Here is an 18,878-nt window from a genome sequence, read left to right on the forward strand (position 1 = left end):
GTTTGTTGTTCCATGTAAAATAGGAACCCGAAAATTTCACATCTTCTAGCCCACAATGCTCCACACATCTTTGAAAAGGAATCATTTCAAAGCCATCTCCACGATAACTCAATCTCTCAGCAGTTGATAAAACTGAATTGAAGTCCCCCATTACAAACCACGGGTAACTTGTCTCAGTACCTATTTTCTTCAAATTTGTCCATAAACTCTCTATTCCTTTCAGATTATTGAAATCATAACTATTGTGTAATGCCCTGAAATCTCTAATGTGGTTTAATGGTTGGATTAGTAGGCCGAGATGACCATAATTGATCTATTATGCCATTAAACTATTATATGCATGTTTGTGTGAATTATATTATAATATGATGTTAAATGCATGCATGTGGGTCCACATTTCATTACAGGGGTATTTTGGTAATTTGGCCCGTTGAGGGCATAATTGTATATTTGTATGCATGTCAGTGATATATTGTTGAGGCCACATTATAATGTAGATTTTTTCGAGCTATTCGGCATGAGACGTTCTTTGAGTGCAAATTAGCGGTTTAGTCATAACGGGATTAAGTTCGAGGCTCGGGGTGAGTCTCGGTGTGATTTAATGATTAGAGCGTTGTTGGGAATTAAAGGATAACAGGATATGAATTATTGGTATTTGAGAGTATCGAGAACAACGGGAATTGGAGGGTGTTAATTATGATTAACGAAATAAGTGGAAAAGGACGGTTTTACCCTTGGGAGTCTTTAGAAATCTTTATTTGACCTAAGGGAAAAATAGTCTTTTCACCCCTAAGATATATATATATATATATATCAACTCTTGGACAGTAGAAGCTTACCAAAACAGAGTTGCTGGTTTTCCTTCAACCGATTCTCATCCTTCCTCCTTCCTCCTTTGGAGTTTTTGATCCCAATTTGAAGAACTAAGCTAGGGAATCAAAGTTTGGAACTTAGGACCTTAGTTCATCCATTGAAGAGGACTCAAATCCAACTTGAGGTAAGAATTCATCCATGAATTTTAGTTGTACTCTGTTTTTCTTATGGTTTTTCAGTTGAAGAGTTTGAGGTGTCTAGTTGGGAATCCACGGAAGTTTTTGAGTAAGATTGCTTGGGTTTTGATGAGGTTGGGGTGTAGATGAAGTTTAGGGGTTGAATGGCATGTTTGGGTGATGTTTGGGGCTGGTTTGAAGGGTTGTTTTTCAGGGGAAATCGCAGGGGAGGAAACCAGGAGAAAGCTGGTCTTGCAGGTGGCGCCCCAGTGCTAGGCAAAGCAGAGAGCTGGGTCTCTCTGACTTGGGGCAGCGCCCCAACGCTAGTCCATTTTCCAGAAAGCCTATTTTAGGGCTCAGGATGACTTTTAAGGCTCGAGGATGGGTTCCTTTACCTCGTTTGGGTGGATAGGGAGTCCTGAGAGTGCGAGATTGATCCCGGGAGTGAGGTTTTAGATTGTGAACCTCTTATTGATTTACTTTATTAATGGATTCCAATTGGTTATGACTAGGTGACCGCTGAGGAACTAAAGAGCAGATCGTTCTCAAGGGTCGTTCTTTTATTAATTCTCGCTCGAACCCGAGGTAAGAAAACTGCACCCTATGTATATGACATGCGTGGTTATTTTAGAGGCATGTTGATTGTTAAATGTGGACATTGATTGCATATTAAATGCTTAGCAAATCTTGCTTACTTGTGTATGGCATTGACTAGTTAGAATCGGCATTGGTCGCGTGTTACTGACCTAAGAGCCAGAAACGGCATATGCGTCATGAACGCAGAGTCGATAAAAGATTAGATCTAATAGACATCGGCATTGAATGACTCATATGGAGCATTAATGCTGGACCGACCCTAAGTTTGATGAAAATTATAAGTGCTTGTCTAGTCTATGACTAGTTACTCAGAGCCAGGGCCAAAGGCCTAGGTGACTGTTTGTCACATGGCTAAGGGAGCAGAATCCCACAGTTGTGACTCTATGGTCACTCGGTAGGTTTATGTTGGTGACTATTTCATTAGATACCTATCTTGTTTAAGCTAATGAAAGGATCACTTATTTGTATAGGGAACGAAACCCACCTTAGTGACTTTGCCATTGTCACTCCTTTATTTTGGACTAGAAATCCTGAATGATTATTATGATCATTGTTGATATTATATTCATGCAGTATTAAGTTTTCTTGCTGGGCTTTGGCTTATGGGTGCTATGTGGTGCAGGTAAAGGGAAAGAAAAGCTCACACAGCCTTGAGTGGAGAGCTTAGGTGGCAATGTGTACATATGCGGCCGCTTGACCACCACGGCCAAGGAGTTCTTAGGGGAACTAGGGGGTTTACCCTATTTTTGCCGCTTAGATCGGCGGGTTGTAAATTTTATACTGTAATGACCATTTTGTATCGTAAATAACTTGTAAACATTTTTATGGGCCCATGAACAGTTTTATGTTTTAATTAAAATGTATCATTTCCTTTTGATTGGCTTTCCACCTTAACCTATTGATGACTCCTAGAAGCATGTTTTTAACCAAAGAACTCGCTTAGCGAGTTAAATCACAGTTCAAAGTTCACCGTAACTGTCTTGGGGTAACCAGGGCGTTACATATTGTAACTTCACACTTTTCACCACTTTTGGAATTGACAATGAAGTGCATCCATTGGCTAGAGCTTCCTTGAATATTAACATCAAAACTTCTCGGATTCCAAGCCACAACAATCCTACCATTAGGATGATTTATCAAATTTGTTGTGAAACACCAACCTTGAAACATATTGAGGTATAAGGTTCCCATTTTGGTAGCCTTAACCCTAGTTTCTAGGAGACTAACAAAACCTATTCTTTTGTTGGAAATCATTTTCATGACTTCCCTTTGCTTGTTATTTTTGTTAAGTCCCCTTACATTCCAACCAAATAACCTATCCATTTATTAATGGATGATCTCCCCCTCCATTAATAGTGGCCCTCATCTCCTTTAAAACTTCCCCAACTTGCACTTCAGTAGCTGATAGTTCTTCTAGAACGATAAATGAATTACTCACATTCATTTCTTTTACATTTTCTACTAAGACTCTCTTCCCTTTAACTTGTTGAAAACCTTCTTCATCCTTCCCACTTGTGTTTTTCCCCTGTGTATCCTTCCATGAATTCTCTTGTTAAGCTGCCTTTTGAACCATTGTATTCTTCGGTTTCCAAATTTTTGTTGGCACTCCTTGAATCTTACTCTTCCTGCAAACTTCCTTAGTGTGTCCTATCCCCTAGAAATGAGTGCATCTAAGTGGTCTCCATTCATAATAGACCTCAACATACACATATTCCCCTTTTTTATCTTCAAATTTAATTAGTGCATGCAAATCTTGTGCAATATTCACTTCAATAAGCACTCGAGCATATTGTAATTTCTCCCTAGCCATTGTTGCTCTGTCTTGCCTCACCATCTTCCCAATTGTTCCAACTATTTTTGCCATCGTTCGTTCTCCCCAATATTTAAGCTCAAGATTACTTAATTGAGCCCAGATTGGAATTGTCAAAACTGTCTCTCTAGTAAACTTTGAATCTGGATCCCACCTTTTCATTATGATTGGCTTCCTGTCAAAGAATTGGTAACCTCCATTCAAGATTCCACCTCTAGCTTCTACAAAATGAAATTGGATTAGGAACATCCCCTGAGCTAGTAACCCTATCTTATCAATTCCCTTGTCTCTCCAAACTCTTCGAAAAAATCCTTCCATCACCAATAGAGGAGGGTGAGCTCCCATAACATAACACACTACGACAGTGCTCCAGTAATGAACCTCCTATGTCTTCTAAACCTGTCTTGACACAATTAGAGTCCTTCCTCTATGCATCTTCAAGATCTATGTTCAAAATAGGTATAGAATTAGATGTACCTGATTTCCCATTCGAGATTGAGATGTCGCCTTTCATGACTCCCAACCAATCGGATTGTGTTTTCTTAACTACCGAAGCTTGCTTCAAAATTTCCTCATCTTTCTCTGTTCTTCTCCCTGGCTTAGCTGCATCTGTCTTCAAATTTTCCTCATTTGCAGTGTTCGACCAATTCTTGCCAGCTTCATCCTCCTCTTGATCAGAAACCTCAAAATCGATGGCCTCCACTCTAAGAACTTCGGCAATGGATTTCATTTTCTTGACTGGATCTGTAGATGATGGCCCTCGCTTCTTCCTCACCAGTGTTTTCTTCTTCAGTTTCGATCTCCCCACCATAGCTCCAGCTCAAGTTGAAGAGAGAGCAAAACTTCGGCCTATTTTCTTCCCCAAACCTATCACATCGTCAATGACTCAAGAATTGATATAATAGTTGAAAAGATTTTGACCAAAAATGAGTCTACAATACTATTTTGATCCATTTTGTTAAACACGAATTGTCATTTAACAAAAACACATGAATCGATCACATATTGGGGAAAAATATAAGGATGAAAATTGTATTTTCCCTTTTTTTTTTATTAGCAGGAAATATTATTGCTATCAAGAATTGATACACTTGTAAAACCCCTAAATAATATAATATTCATATATCGTCTATACTCACATTTTAACTGTCATTTTAAATGTGGCCCTTACACAACATGTGAAAAGTGGGGTTCAATTTGAATTTATGCCAAACAAGATTACATGATCGAATTGTCATTCTATATCTATATATGTGGCTAAGGCTACCTTAGAATTGTATGGTCAGTGTAGAAACACGGTCTATTTTTAGCTAAAGATGTCCTAAAAATATGGATCGAGAGTCAAAACAAGTGAGGAAAGTGTGCGACTTAAAGACTTAGAAGAGAGTAAAATAGTTTTTATTATATTTTTTTAAGGAATTTTTTTTTCAATTTTATGAAATGATTAGGCCGATAAAGTAAAAACTAATATATATATATATATATATAGGTCTATTTATTTCATAAAGAGACTACCCACAAAATTGCCAACAAACAATATGAAAACGAATTCTAAAGCAATTAGATCAGCTAACATAGCATAGGTTCAACTTTGGGCATAGAAGGACCAAGTCTGCGCTAGGGTCACCTACGTGGAAGTAACCCAAACATTACATGGTGGAATCTAACAATTCCTATTGATATTGATATGAGAATAGCTACGGATGCATATTTTTTCTATGGGGACGGGCCCTAATGGGGCGGGAAATCCCCGTCTAAATGGGGAACGGGGTAGGGATGTGGATAACTTTCAATTTCCAAATGTTAAATACGGCGGGAATGAGGATAACACTCCCCGCCCTGATGGGGCATCGTTTAAATTTGTATATATTTTTGTAATATTTTATATGTATTTATATCTTTCTTTATATGTTTTTTAGTATAATAGTAACTTTTTTAATATTTTAAATTTTATTTAGGATATTGTTTAATATTTTAAATAATAAATATTGTGCAATATTTTAATTCACATATAATTTATGATTTTTATTTTAAAATTTTAATTTAAAATTTATTTTTTAAATAAATGAGTTTCTCATGGGGATTCCCCACCCATCCCTGACGGGGAATAAACAAGGACGGGGTGGGAACGTGAATTAAAAATATAAATAGGGATGGGGACGTGGGGAGCACTCCCCACCAATTCCCCACACCGTGTGCATCACTAAGAATTATTAAAGGACACCCTGGTGCCCAACACCACAAGTATGTGACATATCGTTATTAATGCAATTCAATATCTGGTCCCACTTATTTGAATTTAATAACTATTATAAGGTATCGCTAACAATTCATTAGGGTCACCTCATATAGTGTTGAGCACATTAAGGTGCCAACTATCGACACTCTATTGATATTTAAAATAAACATTTCAACATTAATTTGCACGTAGTGTGGGACCTTGACTTATTAGTGAAGAAAATTACTTTGTCTAATACTACAATTAATGTCACTGGTCCACGGCCTCTGACTCTGTCTCACGTGCCTGGACTAAAATGCTCATTTTCAACTTACTCAAAATAACAAAGTGTTTGGGCCGAATATTTTAAGCCCAACAACTACAATTAATGTCACTAGTTGCAACTAATAAATAATGCATGTATATCAAGCCAAGTACTTACGATCACTACATACGCTGATCAACAACAATATGGCTTCACAATCACAATGTAGTATTGCTGCACTGTCACTGCTTATGCTCTTTTTCTTCTTGCCACTATTCCTATGCAAAGCCCAAGCTGGCTTTACTCTTCCACCGGCTGAAGGTGAAAAAGCTGCTCTCACTTTTCTTGTTCATGTTCTTCTTTTGGGTAGTAATTTCTGATTTGGTTTATTATTATTATGCAGTGGAAGTCATTAGAGAAATAGCTGCACAAATGAACAAGACAGACTGGAACTTCGATGACCCTTGTAGTAACGAAACAACTGTTGAGAAACCACGCACAGAACAGTACGTCAATGAAGTCATATGCAATTGCTCCATCTCTGCTAAGACATGCCATGTCCAAAGATTGTAAACTCCTACCTCCTCCTTTCCTTGTTCATGGTTTTACATATACATACGTGTATCATTATGACATCTGTTATATATATATATATATATGCAGTAATTTCTCAGGCCAGGATCTTGATGGTAAGCTTCCATCGTCACTAGGGAAGCTACCTCACCTTAAGTCAGTGTATGTAAAAACAAAGCTTTTGATTTTTCATTCCAGTTATTATTGTAAGTATACATATATACAAAGGAAAGTTTCACTTTGTATGCTTGATAAAGGCTAATAAAGATTTCAAAATAATGCTACTTTTGACATTTTACCCAAAATTATCTTACCATTTCCCCCTCACTTTTCACTTCTCATTTCTTTCTTCTGTTAGAGAATAGAATCCCACATGGAAAGTATGTGGGATCATCATACCATTTATAAGAGCGTGAGTTACTCCACTCATCACCAATTGGTTTTGAGATGGAACTTTATGCTTCTTACCATGCACCACTTTCCACATTCAACATCTTCTCTCACCTCACAACACCACCAACACCTCCACCACAATAAATACTGTATTTCGAACAAATCTAGACATAATTTTTGGGTTTTTTTTTACGATTTTTTTCATATATGAAACTTTGAAATCTGCAGAAAATCGACCTTGCTCGATGCCAGCTTGATGGGACCTTCAAAATCATGATTTTTCATGAAAAAACAATTTTGCTCTATGGTGGCTCGATGGTGCTCAGTGCAATTCTTGCAAGAGACATAATTTTTCACTCGGGTGTCCGTTTAGGTGATTTTTTTTTTTGTATTTTTTCAAGATCTGCATGTTTTGCATGATCATATACACATTTGTGAAGTGTAACACTTGTAAAAATACAAAAGTGCAAACATATCTCATGTTTAAGACATCTTTTGGTATGTTTTCAAGTTTTAAACTTCCAAAATGTACATATGAGCATGTCAAACGTGTAGATCATGAAAAAATACCCAAAATAAAAAAAATCACCTCAAACGGACACCCAAGTGAAAAATTATGTCTCTTGCAAGAATTGCATCGAGCACCATCGAGCCACAATCGAACCACTATCGAGCAAAATCGTTTTTTCATTAAAATCTTGATTTTGAAGGCCCCAGCGAATAGTTGCTCGATAGTGCTCGATGGGGCCTTCAAAATCAAGATTGTTCATGAAAAAACGACCTTGCTCGATGGTGGTTCGATGGTGGCTTGATAAGATTCTTGCAAGAAACGTAATTTTTTACTCGGGTGTCCATTTTGGGTGATTTTTTTTTTGTATATTTCCAAGATCTACACGTTTTACATACTCATATGCACATTTGGGAAGTTTAAAACTTGAAAACATACCAAAACATATCTTAAACATGAGGTATGTTTGCATTTATGTATTTTTTTTTTCAAGTGTTACACTTCACAAATGTGCATATTAGCATGACAAACATGTAGATCTTGAAAAAATACCCAAATAAAAAAAATCACCCCAAACGGACACTCGAGTGAAAAATTATGTCTATTGCAAGAATTGCATTGAACACCATCGAGCAAAATCATTTTTTTTTATGAAAAATCATGATTTTGAAGGCCCCATCGAGTTGGCATCGAGCACCATTGAGCAAGGTCGATCTTATGTAGATTTAAGAGTTTTCAGATCTAAAAAAAATCACAAAAAAATCCAAAAATCATGCCCAGATCTATTCGAAATGCGGTATTTAGTATCTTAAGTAAAAGAAACATCATTATATTTGAGAAACAATTAATTACCCATAAATTTCTACTCAAAGAATCATCAAAATGTATGTTTCTTTGGGTATATTATGTTTATCTCTACAAGGTGACCGAAAGTTATGAAGGTTTTTTTGGTGTTGGTGGTGGCGTCACTGTCGTGGGTGGTGGTGTCGTGAGGTGAGAGAGAATGAACGGAGAGAAGGGAGAAGAGAGAAGTGAGGGGAAAATGACAAGGGTATTTTGGGTAGAGTGTCAAAGAGTGGCATTATTTTAAAATCTTTATTATGCCTAGCATAGAATGTGAAATTTCCCTATAGAAATATATTCATACCTTTCTTCTCCATTGTAGTAATTTAGAAAGGAACATCCTCACTGGTCCGATACCAAGAGAATGGACTTTGACAAAGTTAGAAATCCTGTAAGTTTCCATAATTAGACATAACATTCAGTATTAAGTTGTAAAGGCTTAGTAATGGATGGCATGAATGAATGTTATGCTGCAGGGCCATTAATGCCAACAATTTATCAGGGCCAATCCCTGCCTACTTAGGAAACATAACCACTCTCACAAATTTGTATGCTCTTTCTCTTAACCCTTAATTTCTCTATTTTAAACTCCTTTCATTTGTTTTATATTTTATAATAACAAACTCTTAAGTTCAGGTCCATGGAGGGCAACTTGTTTTCTGGAACTATTCCCTCTGAGCTTGGGAAATTGGTGAACTTGGATTGCTTGTGAGTATTATTCCTATATTTTTTTTGTTTCAAAATTAAGAACCATTTGATTAGCCAATAATAAAGTAAAAATGACATTAATTAATTTAGTCTTAATTGAAATGGTGTGGCTGAAGGAATCTTAATGCCAACAATCTCACTGGAGAGTTCCCTCTGGCTCTCACTAATCTCACCAACTTAAATGTACTGTAAGTGCTATAAGTAGAACTTCATAACTTAATTGTTCTAATTAACTATGTCACAGTAATCTTGACAAATGTTTTCTCATTGTACGCAGTAAGATCAGTAGTAACTACTTCACAGGAAGGATGCCTGAGTTTGGCAATTGGAAAAAACTTCAGAAAATGTAAGAATAACGGTCGTTGATATCTTTGGTTTTTAAAGTTTATGAGCAGTTTATTATATTGATTGTACATGATGCTACTCTTGACAGACATATCGAAGCAAGTGGTTTCAACGGGCCAATTCCTTCTAGTCTTTCTAAGTTGAATAACTTAACAGAATTGTAAGTTGTCTTTTTTGTGTCTACTTAAAATCTTGATATGTCTACTAACTTCATTTGTGATGCGACTTTCTTTACAGAAGGATTACTGACTTAAATGGGGAGAGCTCATATTTTCCCAACTTGACAAAAATGTCAAACTTAGAAAAACTGTAAGCTATATATAAACCTATTTTGTGACTGAGATCAACCCTGTATTTGAAAATTTTAACTTATAGAACCATGTTTGAAAATGCAGGATAATGAGGAGCTGTAATTTAAAAGGACACATTCCTGATAATATTCAAGATTTGAAAAATCTAGCTACCCTGTAATTCTTTGATTCACTTGTCAATTTTTCTACTTCTGTGCAACATTTTGTTGTTGCCATGAGGTAATGAACATCTAAGATCTTTATTTTGCAGGGATCTTAGCTTCAATAAACTAGAAGGGCCACTTCCGAATTTTGAAAATTTAGATCGTTTGTCCAAAATGTAAGTAATGCAAAGGAAGAATGCATCAAGGAAGGACCTTACAAGCTCTCAAAAAGTTCTTTTTTTTTCTTATTACCGTTTTCTTCATAGAATGCTAGCTAACCCACTTCTGTTATGCTATTATGTTTCACAATGAATAGATATTTAACAGGTAACTTATTCAATGGATCAATTCCAAAGTGGATGAATGAAAAAAGTGATCGCTTGTAAGTTACCAATGTTTTGTTTTATAATAAAGTTTCTTATTTTTGACTTTGAAATCATAATCGTTACTAGCATAACTATGTGAAAACATGCTAAGATTGTTGCTTACAGAATTTACAGATACTCAGCAATATTTGACACATATTGTGGACCCCTTTAGATTAGATCCTGATTTCATCGATACGATGATATATCTTACTGCAGCAATATAGATATTTCTTACAATAACTTTTCTGAGGAATCTGAACCACCTACTTGTCGAGATACTTTGTAAGAATTCCTCTTTCTCTTTCTTTTTTATTTCTATATTCATTGTATAACAATCATGTCAAACTGAATATACTTGTGTTTTTCATCAGCAATCACTTTCGAAGCTCATCTGGACAGAATAACAACTCGTAAGCTTTAGAAAACTATTGCAACAAAAAGAACATTATCTTATTTCATGATGTTTTTACATTACTAATGCTTGTTTTCAATATGACTGATACAGAAACCTCAACAAGTGTCTGGCTCCATGTTCGAAAGGTAAATAAGTCTCATTCGAAACTATAACCATTTCTTCTCTATAGTTTTAATCAAGATTTTTTGTTTGATCTTTGATTTGTAGATTATTACTCATTGCATATAAATTGTGGTGGAAAACAAACTACCATTGGAGACATAGTGTATGAAGGAGATGAGGCACCAGTTGGTGTTGCAAAATTTTTCCAAAACTCAACTGCCACATGGGGATTTAGCAACACTGGTGATTTCTGGGATTCTAATAATACTAAAGTAACAGACTACATAGCAAACAATGTATCTGTTTTGAAAATGAACAATTCTAAGCTTTACACAACCGCACGCATCTCGCCTCTTTCGCTAACTTATTATGGCCGGTGCTTAGGAAATGGAAATTACACTGTGAAACTTCATTTCGCAGAGACGGTATTAAGAGACAACAGATCTTATTACAGCCTTGGAAGACGAATATTTGATGTTTATGTTCAGGTATATATTCTTGATTTTTGCTGTTTTTATCTTATTATAGCAGTATGTGAACTTGTGTTTGATTGAGTCATTATAGGGAAAATTGAAGTTGAAAGATTTCAACATTGAAAAGGAAGCTGAAGGAGTTGACAAGGCATTTATCAGAGTAGTTAAGGCAGTTGTTGTGAGTCAGAAGACACTAGAGGTTCGCCTCCAATGGACAGGGAAAGGAACAAGGAATATTCCAAAACGAGGAAAATATGGTTCTCTTATATCAGCTATCTCAATAGAGTCCGGTAAGTAACTTGTATGTATTATATATTGAGAAGAAGATAGCATGTTTATGGTGAAAGTGAAATTGGTGTTTTCTTTTGTAGATTTCAAACCTCCAGAAAATAAAAAAGCAACAAAGTTCTTCATCATTGGAGCAGTTTTAACTATCAGCCTTCTTTTGATAGCTTTAGGCCTTCTTTGGTGGAAATGTTATATTGAAAGCAATGAATCAATGGATGAAGGTAAACGAATATACCTTTAGAAAACAAATTACACACACATATATATATATATATATATAGGATTTAAAAAGTATGGAGTTGACATATTCACCAAGAGCACAAGTAAAAATTTTCATTGAATGTTGTATTACAGTTCTGAGAGGATTAGACCTGCAAACTGGTTTCTTTACCTATAAACAAATCAAAGCTGCCACTAACAACTTTGATGCTGCAAACAAAATTGGAGAAGGAGGATTCGGATCAGTCTTCAAGGTTGTATAATAAAACTAGCATTGGCTTGTTTTCTATTTTTACATATAATAATAAAGCTGATGGCAGAGAATGAAATACTCAACTGAATGCATGCCATATATTTATTGCAGGGTGTGCTATTAGATGGCTCTATTATTGCAGTTAAGCAACTTTCTTCCAAATCAAACCAGGGCAATCGAGAATTTATAAACGAAATAGGCATGATTTCTGCTTTACAACACCCAAATCTTGTCAAATTGCATGGATGTTGTATTGAAGGAAAACAACTATTGTTAGTGTATGAATACATGGAAAACAATAGCCTTGCACACTCTTTATTTGGTAAGTTTAAAGTCTATATTAGTTGCCTTACTAATTAAGGCTAAATATTTTGCTACTTTGATGAATTCATTGATTATCTGGCATATTTTTAAATACTTAAAAGGTTCTGGTGAAGGTCAACTGAAATTAGAGTGGAACACAAGGCAAAGAATATGTATAGGCATTGCAAGAGGTATAGCTTTCCTACATGAGGAATCAGCATTGAGAATTGTACATAGAGACATCAAAGCCACAAATATACTACTAGATAGGGACCTTACCCCAAAAATATCAGATTTTGGTCTGGCCAAACTAAATGAAGAGGAAAACACCCACATTAGCACAAGAGTTGCTGGAACTATGTGAGCTTTATCTTTCTTTTAGCTCTTTCAAATGTAACATCATTTGTTCCTATTAATAGTTAGTGAAACCATATAACATGTAAATTTATCTAAATTAATGATTGTGGTTGTGGTTGTTGCAGAGGATATATGGCCCCAGAGTATGCATTATGGGGTTACTTAACTGATAAAGCATATGTATATAGTTTTGGAGTTCTGGCTATGGAAATTGTGGCTGGGAAAAGCAACATGAGATATCGTCCAGATGAAAACTTTGTTTGCCTTCTAGATTGGGTAACACATAACTTCATAACATGTTCTTCAGCTCATAACTAATTATTTCATATTGGTAATGGTTTATCTTCTTCATATGCAGGCCTTTTTTCTACAACAAAAGGGAGATATAATGGAGCTGGTGGATCCAAAGTTGGGGTCAAAATTCAAAAAAGAAGAGGCAAAAAGAATGATCAAGGTAGCTCTATTGTGCACAAATCCATCACCTTCACTTCGCCCCACCATGTCTACTGCAGTGACCATGCTTGAAGGCCGAACTACCATCCCTGAACTAGTCATGGATTCAAGTATTCTTGATGATCCATTCAGGTTCACCGGTTTGCGAGACAAGTTTGATCAGATTTCACAACAAGCCTCTAGTGAATCTCATAGTCTTCTTGCCCAGTCGTCTAACTCATCATCACGGATTGATTCTGCCTCCACATGATCTCTTTATCTTTATTAATTGTTTTACGTGCATGTAGCTATGTGGCTATATATTTAGGTACGTACGTGAGTTATTAGAGTGTAAACTAGAATTTATATATTTGCAAACAAGAAAATAAGAAAGCTCTGTGGAGTAGAAAAAATTACAACACTTTTATTATTGAAGAGCACTTTGAACAATTGGACTATTTTCTCACTTACTTTTTAGGCTATACATTACACTTGTATTTATATGCATCCAAAGAGTCATCTAAAACTTTCTAGAGTTTTCTAACTTTCTAAGTAATTAACTATTCTCTACTATTTTCTAAATAATTCTAGAATTATCTATACATTGTCTAATTAGTTCTAAAACTCTTCTAGAACTTTTTATAATGTTCTAGGTTTCTCCTAATACTTTCTAGAACATTCTAGAATTTCTTAGAGCATTCTAGAGTTACTAATGACTTTTAAGTTTCTTCCAAAACTTTCTACAATGTTCTATGTTCTTCCTAGTACATTCTAGAATTCTAGAGCATTTCAGATACGGTAATGACTTCTAACACTCCCCCTCATTACCGAATCTCTTCAAGCTTTTTCTTGTTGACAATTCTTTTTTTTTTTATTTCGTCATATGATAATAGTTCTTTTTCTTACTCCTTTGCCAATGTTGCATTTGCGTACTTAAGATTTGGCTTTGGTTGTCGCGTTGACCTCCTTAGATTGTTTTGTGAACTCCCATCTTGTTGTGATTCATCTTCATTTGGTGTGCTTTGATGTTCTCATGTTTTCCAAGGATTCTGAATTGCCTTGTGCCCTGACTCCTCACTGGAACCTAACTCCTCTAACTGTTCTTTGTCATCAGGGCTTGCTCCTCCTGCTTGCTCTTCTTCTTCTTTCAAAAGAAGTTTGTCTTCAATTTCTTCTGAATCAGGTAGCATGACCATTTGAGGAGACCACCATGAAGATGCTTCATCAAACACAACATTCCTTGATACATAGCATCGACCACTAGTAGGATCGCAACATCTCCACCATTTTCTTTGACTATCATATCCCACAAAAATGCACCTGATAGTCTTTTTATCAAATTTGCTACGCAAGTGATCTGGCATGAAAACATAGCATACACAGCCAAAGACACGAAAAATGACTAAATGTGGGTTTTATTTTCCATAGTTTCTCAAAGGGTGATACAAAGCCAAGCTTGGGTTGAGGAAGCCTGTTAATGATATGGGCTGCTGTTCTCATTTCTTCAGCCCAAAATCTGCCTGACACATTCTTTGCATGTAACATACTTCGACAAGTCTCAACAATGTGTCGATTCTTTCTTTCTACTACACCATTTTGTTGTGGTGTATGCGGACACGACAACTGATGACGTATCTTATACTTTTGTAAGTATTGAGAGAACTCATCAGATGCATATTCTCCCCCATTATCAGTGCGCAGGCATCGAATTTTTTTTCCTACTTCTCCTTCTACTTGTTCTTTAAATTCCTTATACTTTTCTAGAGTCTGAGATTTTTCTTTCATGAAGTAAACCTATACATCCGTGGAGAAGTCATCAATGAACGTCACCATGTAACGCATTCCATAAATTGAAGATTGCTTGACTCGTCCACATACATCAGAGTGAACTAGCTCCAAGGGAGCTGCAGATTTGAAATTTGACTCCTTGTATGGCAACTGGTGCGCCTTCCCATATTGACATCTGGCACAAACAGTGTCACTTTTGACATTGAGTTGTGGAAGACCTCTGAGCACCATTTTCTCCATCATCGTCTTTAATTTGTGGTAGCCAACATGTCCTAGTCTGGTGTGCCATAAGTCTGATATTTCATTTTTTTTAACCTTATCTACGTAAGCAGTCTCAGCTGTCATAACATAGATAGATTCTAATCGTCGCCCTTCTATCAATGGTTTCACAAAATTCTTAAGATTTCGATAAGTCTTGATATCATTAGGACCAAATACAACATAATTTCCTGAAGATGCCAATTGTGCTACTAATAGTATATTTTTCTTCATTCCAGGCACATGATAAACATTTTGTAATTGAACTTGATTAGAACTAAAGTGAGGTATTACATCTGCCTTACCGATGTGAGTGATTGGCATCCTTGAATTATTTTCAGTTACCACTACACGTTCTCCTTTGTATTCTGACACATCTCGTAGCATCTCCTTATCTCCAGTCATATGATTTGAGCATCCGGAATCAATAATCCAAGAGTTGCTGGAACTATGTGAGCTTTATCTTTCTTTTAGCTCTTTAAATTGTAACATTTAGACTATATATCATGGAAATGATACTAATCATATTTTCCTAACATGTAAATTTATCTAAATTAATGATTGATTGTTGTTATTGCAGAGGATATATGGCCCCAGAGTACGCATTATGGGGTTACTTAACAGATAAAGCAGATGTATATAGTTTTGGAGTTATGGCTATGGAAATTGTGGCTGGCAAAAACAACATGAAATATCGTCCAGATGAAAACTTTGTTTGCCTTCTAGATTGGGTAACACACAATTTCATAACATGTTCTTCAGCTCATAACTAATTATTTCATGTTGGTAATGGTTTAAATTCTTCATATGCAGGCCCTTTTTCTACAACAAAAGGGAGATATAATGGAGCTGGTGGATCCAAAGTTGGGGTCCAAATTCAAAAAAGTAGAGGCAAAAAAAATGATCAAGGTAGCTCTATTGTGCACAAATCCATCACCTTCACTTCGCCCCACCATGTCAACTGTAGTGACCATGCTTGAAGGCCGAACTACCATCCCTGAACTAGTCATGGATTCAAGTATTCTTGATGATCCATTCAGGTTCACCGGTTTGCGAGACAAGCTTGATCAGATTTCACAACAAGCCTCTAGTGAATCTCATAGCCTTCTTGCCCAGTCGTCTAACTCATCATCATGGATTGATTCTGCCTCCACATGATCTCTTTATCTTTATTAATTGTTTTACGTGCATGTAGCTATGTGGACTATATATTTAGGTACGTACGTGAGTTATTAGAGTGTAAACTAGAATTTATATATTAGTAAACAAGAAAATAAGAAAGCTATCCTTGTATGATTTTATTATTCATTTCCATTTGTCGTTACTATAAAAAAGTGGTTAGAAACAAATTATGTACAACCTTACTGATGAAAGGAAATTCATTTATGATGAGTCTAGACTTTGATGCATGGATGATTTAACATTTACTTTTTGATCTTCATGAGAGACTAGCTAGAGTCTATTGTAAAATTAGGGGAATACAATTTTTGTTAGAGCATCTCCAATGAATCACAAAAAAGTATATATGGTGTAGGAGACACTCCAACGTAGCAGTATATCTATATCTAATTTGTTGTGTTTGCTACAGTATACAGCATATATGACGTGTACTGTAGCACACGGTATTCTCCTTTTTTTCTTTCATTATTTTATTATATATAATTATTATTATATATATTTATATTATTATATATAATTTAGAATTTAGTTTATTATGTGGAGATTAAGTTGTATATACCACAAATTATTTTTTTTAATTATAATTTAAATAAAACATTATTAAATATTTGTATTTTTTTTAATATTACACAATACAAACATTACAAATTTAAAGACACATTAAAAAAAGTAAAATTGAACACATTAAACATCACATTCTCATTATAATCAATAGTACACATTCTCAACATTCACAATCACATTACAATTTTTTTTAATATTAATCATAGTAATGCATACGAAACATACTCAAAATTATACAATAAAACATTATAAACTTAAATCATAGTCAATATTACACAATAAAAACGTTACAAACTTAAACATAGTCAATATTTTATTTTCCATGAATGTAATATTTTTTCTCTAGTGATGTAATCTTTATGTTACTACATGCAATATGATTTTTTAATTTATCGAGTTTTAATTATTTATATAGTATTATTGTCATGTAATTAATGAGTAGTTTTATTTAAAATATTAATTAGATATAATAATTGTGATGATTTTGATAAATTAATATAATAATAAAAAGAATATTCAATTTATTTAAAAAAATAATATAATAATAAAGAATAATTTTTTTGTGTAGTTTTTAGTGTTGTGATTGGAGTGAAAATAGTTTTTGACACCAAATTTGATGTTGGTGTGACACCAAATAAAGTGTCAAGGTTGGAGATGCTCTTAGGGATACAATTAGTGTGATGCACACGGGGTGGGGAATTGGCGGGGGAGGTCCCGTCCCCATTTATATTTTTAATCTCCGCCCCAACCTCATCCCCACTTATTCCTCATCTGGGGCGAGGAATCCCCATGGGGATCCCATCTATTTAAAAAAATAAATTTTAAATTAAAATTTTTAAATAAAAATCGTAAATTATATGTAATTTAAAATATTGCACAATATTTATTATTTAAAATATTAAACATTATCTTAAATAAAATTTAAAATATTAAAAAAGTTACTACTATACTACAATAACACATAAAGAAAGATATAAAATATATAAAAAAAAAATTAAACGAGGCATCATTGGAGCGATGAGTGCTATCTCCGCCCCGCCCCCGCCCCATTTAACATTCAGGGATTTAAAATTATCCCTGTCCCCCTTGTTCCCCATTTAGATGGGATTCCCCGCCTCATTAGCGGCAGGTCCCCGCGAGGCCCCGTCCCCATAAGAAAAATGTGCATCACTAACAATAAACCAGCAAAGCCTTAAGAAAGATGTTAAAATCCCCAACACCAAGGCTTGAAGATGATCAAACAAGTAAGAACAATACAAACCCAGAAGCAATTTGCCTTTGGCAACTCTCAATCTCTTAAAAAAACCCTTTGTGAAAATGTATCTCTCAAAGGAAAACACCACTAAAGAAAATATATTTCTCTTACTTCTCTTTGTTTCTCTCTCTAAGAAATACAACTCACGCAAATTAATTTTTAGAAACATGTCAGGCCTATATATATCCATTACATGAGAAAAAAAAATTATTTTGGAATTAATGAGAATAATTAATGTAACAATTATCTTTCCAAGTAATATTTATTGTCTAATTAATATAAAAAAATAAAAATTATTGATTTTATATATTTTATTTATTTATTTTCATCATCATTATAATTATTCATCATCAAAAAGTTATTTAGTGATTTATAATAACTATCCATAAAATAACCATTGAGAAATATATATATATATACACTAGATACAAGCAACGTGCAATATGCACGTTTGCTTAGTTTTATTTATATAATTTATTAATTATTTTTATTAAATTTATATTAATGTCATATAAATTTCAAATAAATATCTTATTTTCATTAAATAATTTATTTATTTTTGTTTAAGTTTATGTTTGTTGTAGTTTTTGAATTTTAGAGTGACAACAAGAGATTATATATTATATGTTTAATGTAATATTAAATATTATGCGTAGATTTTAAATTTAAGCTTTTTGCTAGTTTTTTCAAAAACAGTAATTTGTTGTTAATTGACAGTAGATTATATTATATATTTAATATGATATTATTCTAATAAGTGAATTTAAGTTTAATTAAATTTTATTTAAGTTATAAAGCGTATAATTTTATTATTTTTAAATAATTATCATTGTAAAATATATCAAAAATATCATATTTTAACTTGTTTGATTATTTATTATTTTTAAATAATTATCATTGTAAAATATCTCAAAAATATCA

At 34.3% G+C, this 18,878-nt stretch overlaps 2 protein-coding genes across 3 annotated transcripts; both read left to right on the forward strand.

Moving 5' to 3' along the window:
* Positions 1-6,057: 6,057 nt before the first annotated feature.
* Positions 6,058-13,414, forward strand: LOC133801487 (probable LRR receptor-like serine/threonine-protein kinase At1g07650). 2 transcript variants are annotated; one of them, XM_062239707.1, is made up of 24 exons: positions 6,058-6,200; positions 6,283-6,448; positions 6,543-6,614; positions 8,519-8,587; positions 8,673-8,744; positions 8,833-8,904; positions 9,021-9,092; positions 9,182-9,250; positions 9,338-9,409; positions 9,487-9,558; positions 9,645-9,716; positions 9,811-9,879; positions 10,020-10,085; positions 10,288-10,353; positions 10,443-10,481; positions 10,577-10,611; positions 10,694-11,076; positions 11,153-11,351; positions 11,433-11,570; positions 11,704-11,822; positions 11,933-12,143; positions 12,259-12,484; positions 12,607-12,757; positions 12,840-13,414. In XM_062239707.1, the coding sequence occupies exons 1-24, from the start codon at positions 6,086-6,088 to the stop codon at positions 13,182-13,184; spliced, it is 2,970 nt and encodes a 989-aa protein (XP_062095691.1). In that variant the 5' UTR covers positions 6,058-6,085; the 3' UTR covers positions 13,185-13,414. The 2 variants fall into 2 exon arrangements, with proteins under 2 accessions (XP_062095691.1, XP_062095690.1); XM_062239706.1 differs by having other exon boundaries at positions 12,247-12,484; positions 12,840-13,413.
* A 2,087-nt stretch (positions 13,415-15,501) lies between these two features.
* LOC133801502 (probable LRR receptor-like serine/threonine-protein kinase At1g53430) lies at positions 15,502-16,255 on the forward strand. Its single transcript, XM_062239723.1, has 2 exons — positions 15,502-15,690; positions 15,773-16,255. The coding sequence occupies exons 1-2, from the start codon at positions 15,517-15,519 to the stop codon at positions 16,115-16,117; spliced, it is 519 nt and encodes a 172-aa protein (XP_062095707.1). The 5' UTR covers positions 15,502-15,516; the 3' UTR covers positions 16,118-16,255.
* The last annotated feature ends 2,623 nt before the right edge of the window (positions 16,256-18,878 follow it).

This window comes from Humulus lupulus, chromosome 9 (assembly GCF_963169125.1).
Source record: "Humulus lupulus chromosome 9, drHumLupu1.1, whole genome shotgun sequence".
NCBI classification, from domain to species: Eukaryota; Viridiplantae; Streptophyta; class Magnoliopsida; order Rosales; family Cannabaceae; genus Humulus; species Humulus lupulus.

Excerpts from the sequence above, each read along its gene's own strand:
- LOC133801487 (XM_062239706.1), top strand. The coding sequence starts at position 6,086 with ATGGCTTCACAATCACAATGTAGTATTGCTGCACTGTCACTGCTTATG. Across the intron at positions 6,615-8,518 it reads CTACCTCACCTTAAGTCAGT|TAATTTAGAAAGGAACATCC; the intron begins GTATGTAAAAAC and ends TCTCCATTGTAG. Across the intron at positions 8,745-8,832 it reads ATAACCACTCTCACAAATTT|GTCCATGGAGGGCAACTTGT; the intron begins GTATGCTCTTTC and ends TCTTAAGTTCAG.
- LOC133801502 (XM_062239723.1), top strand. The coding sequence starts at position 15,517 with ATGATTGATTGTTGTTATTGCAGAGGATATATGGCCCCAGAGTACGCA. Across the intron at positions 15,691-15,772 it reads TTGTTTGCCTTCTAGATTGG|GCCCTTTTTCTACAACAAAA; the intron begins GTAACACACAAT and ends CTTCATATGCAG.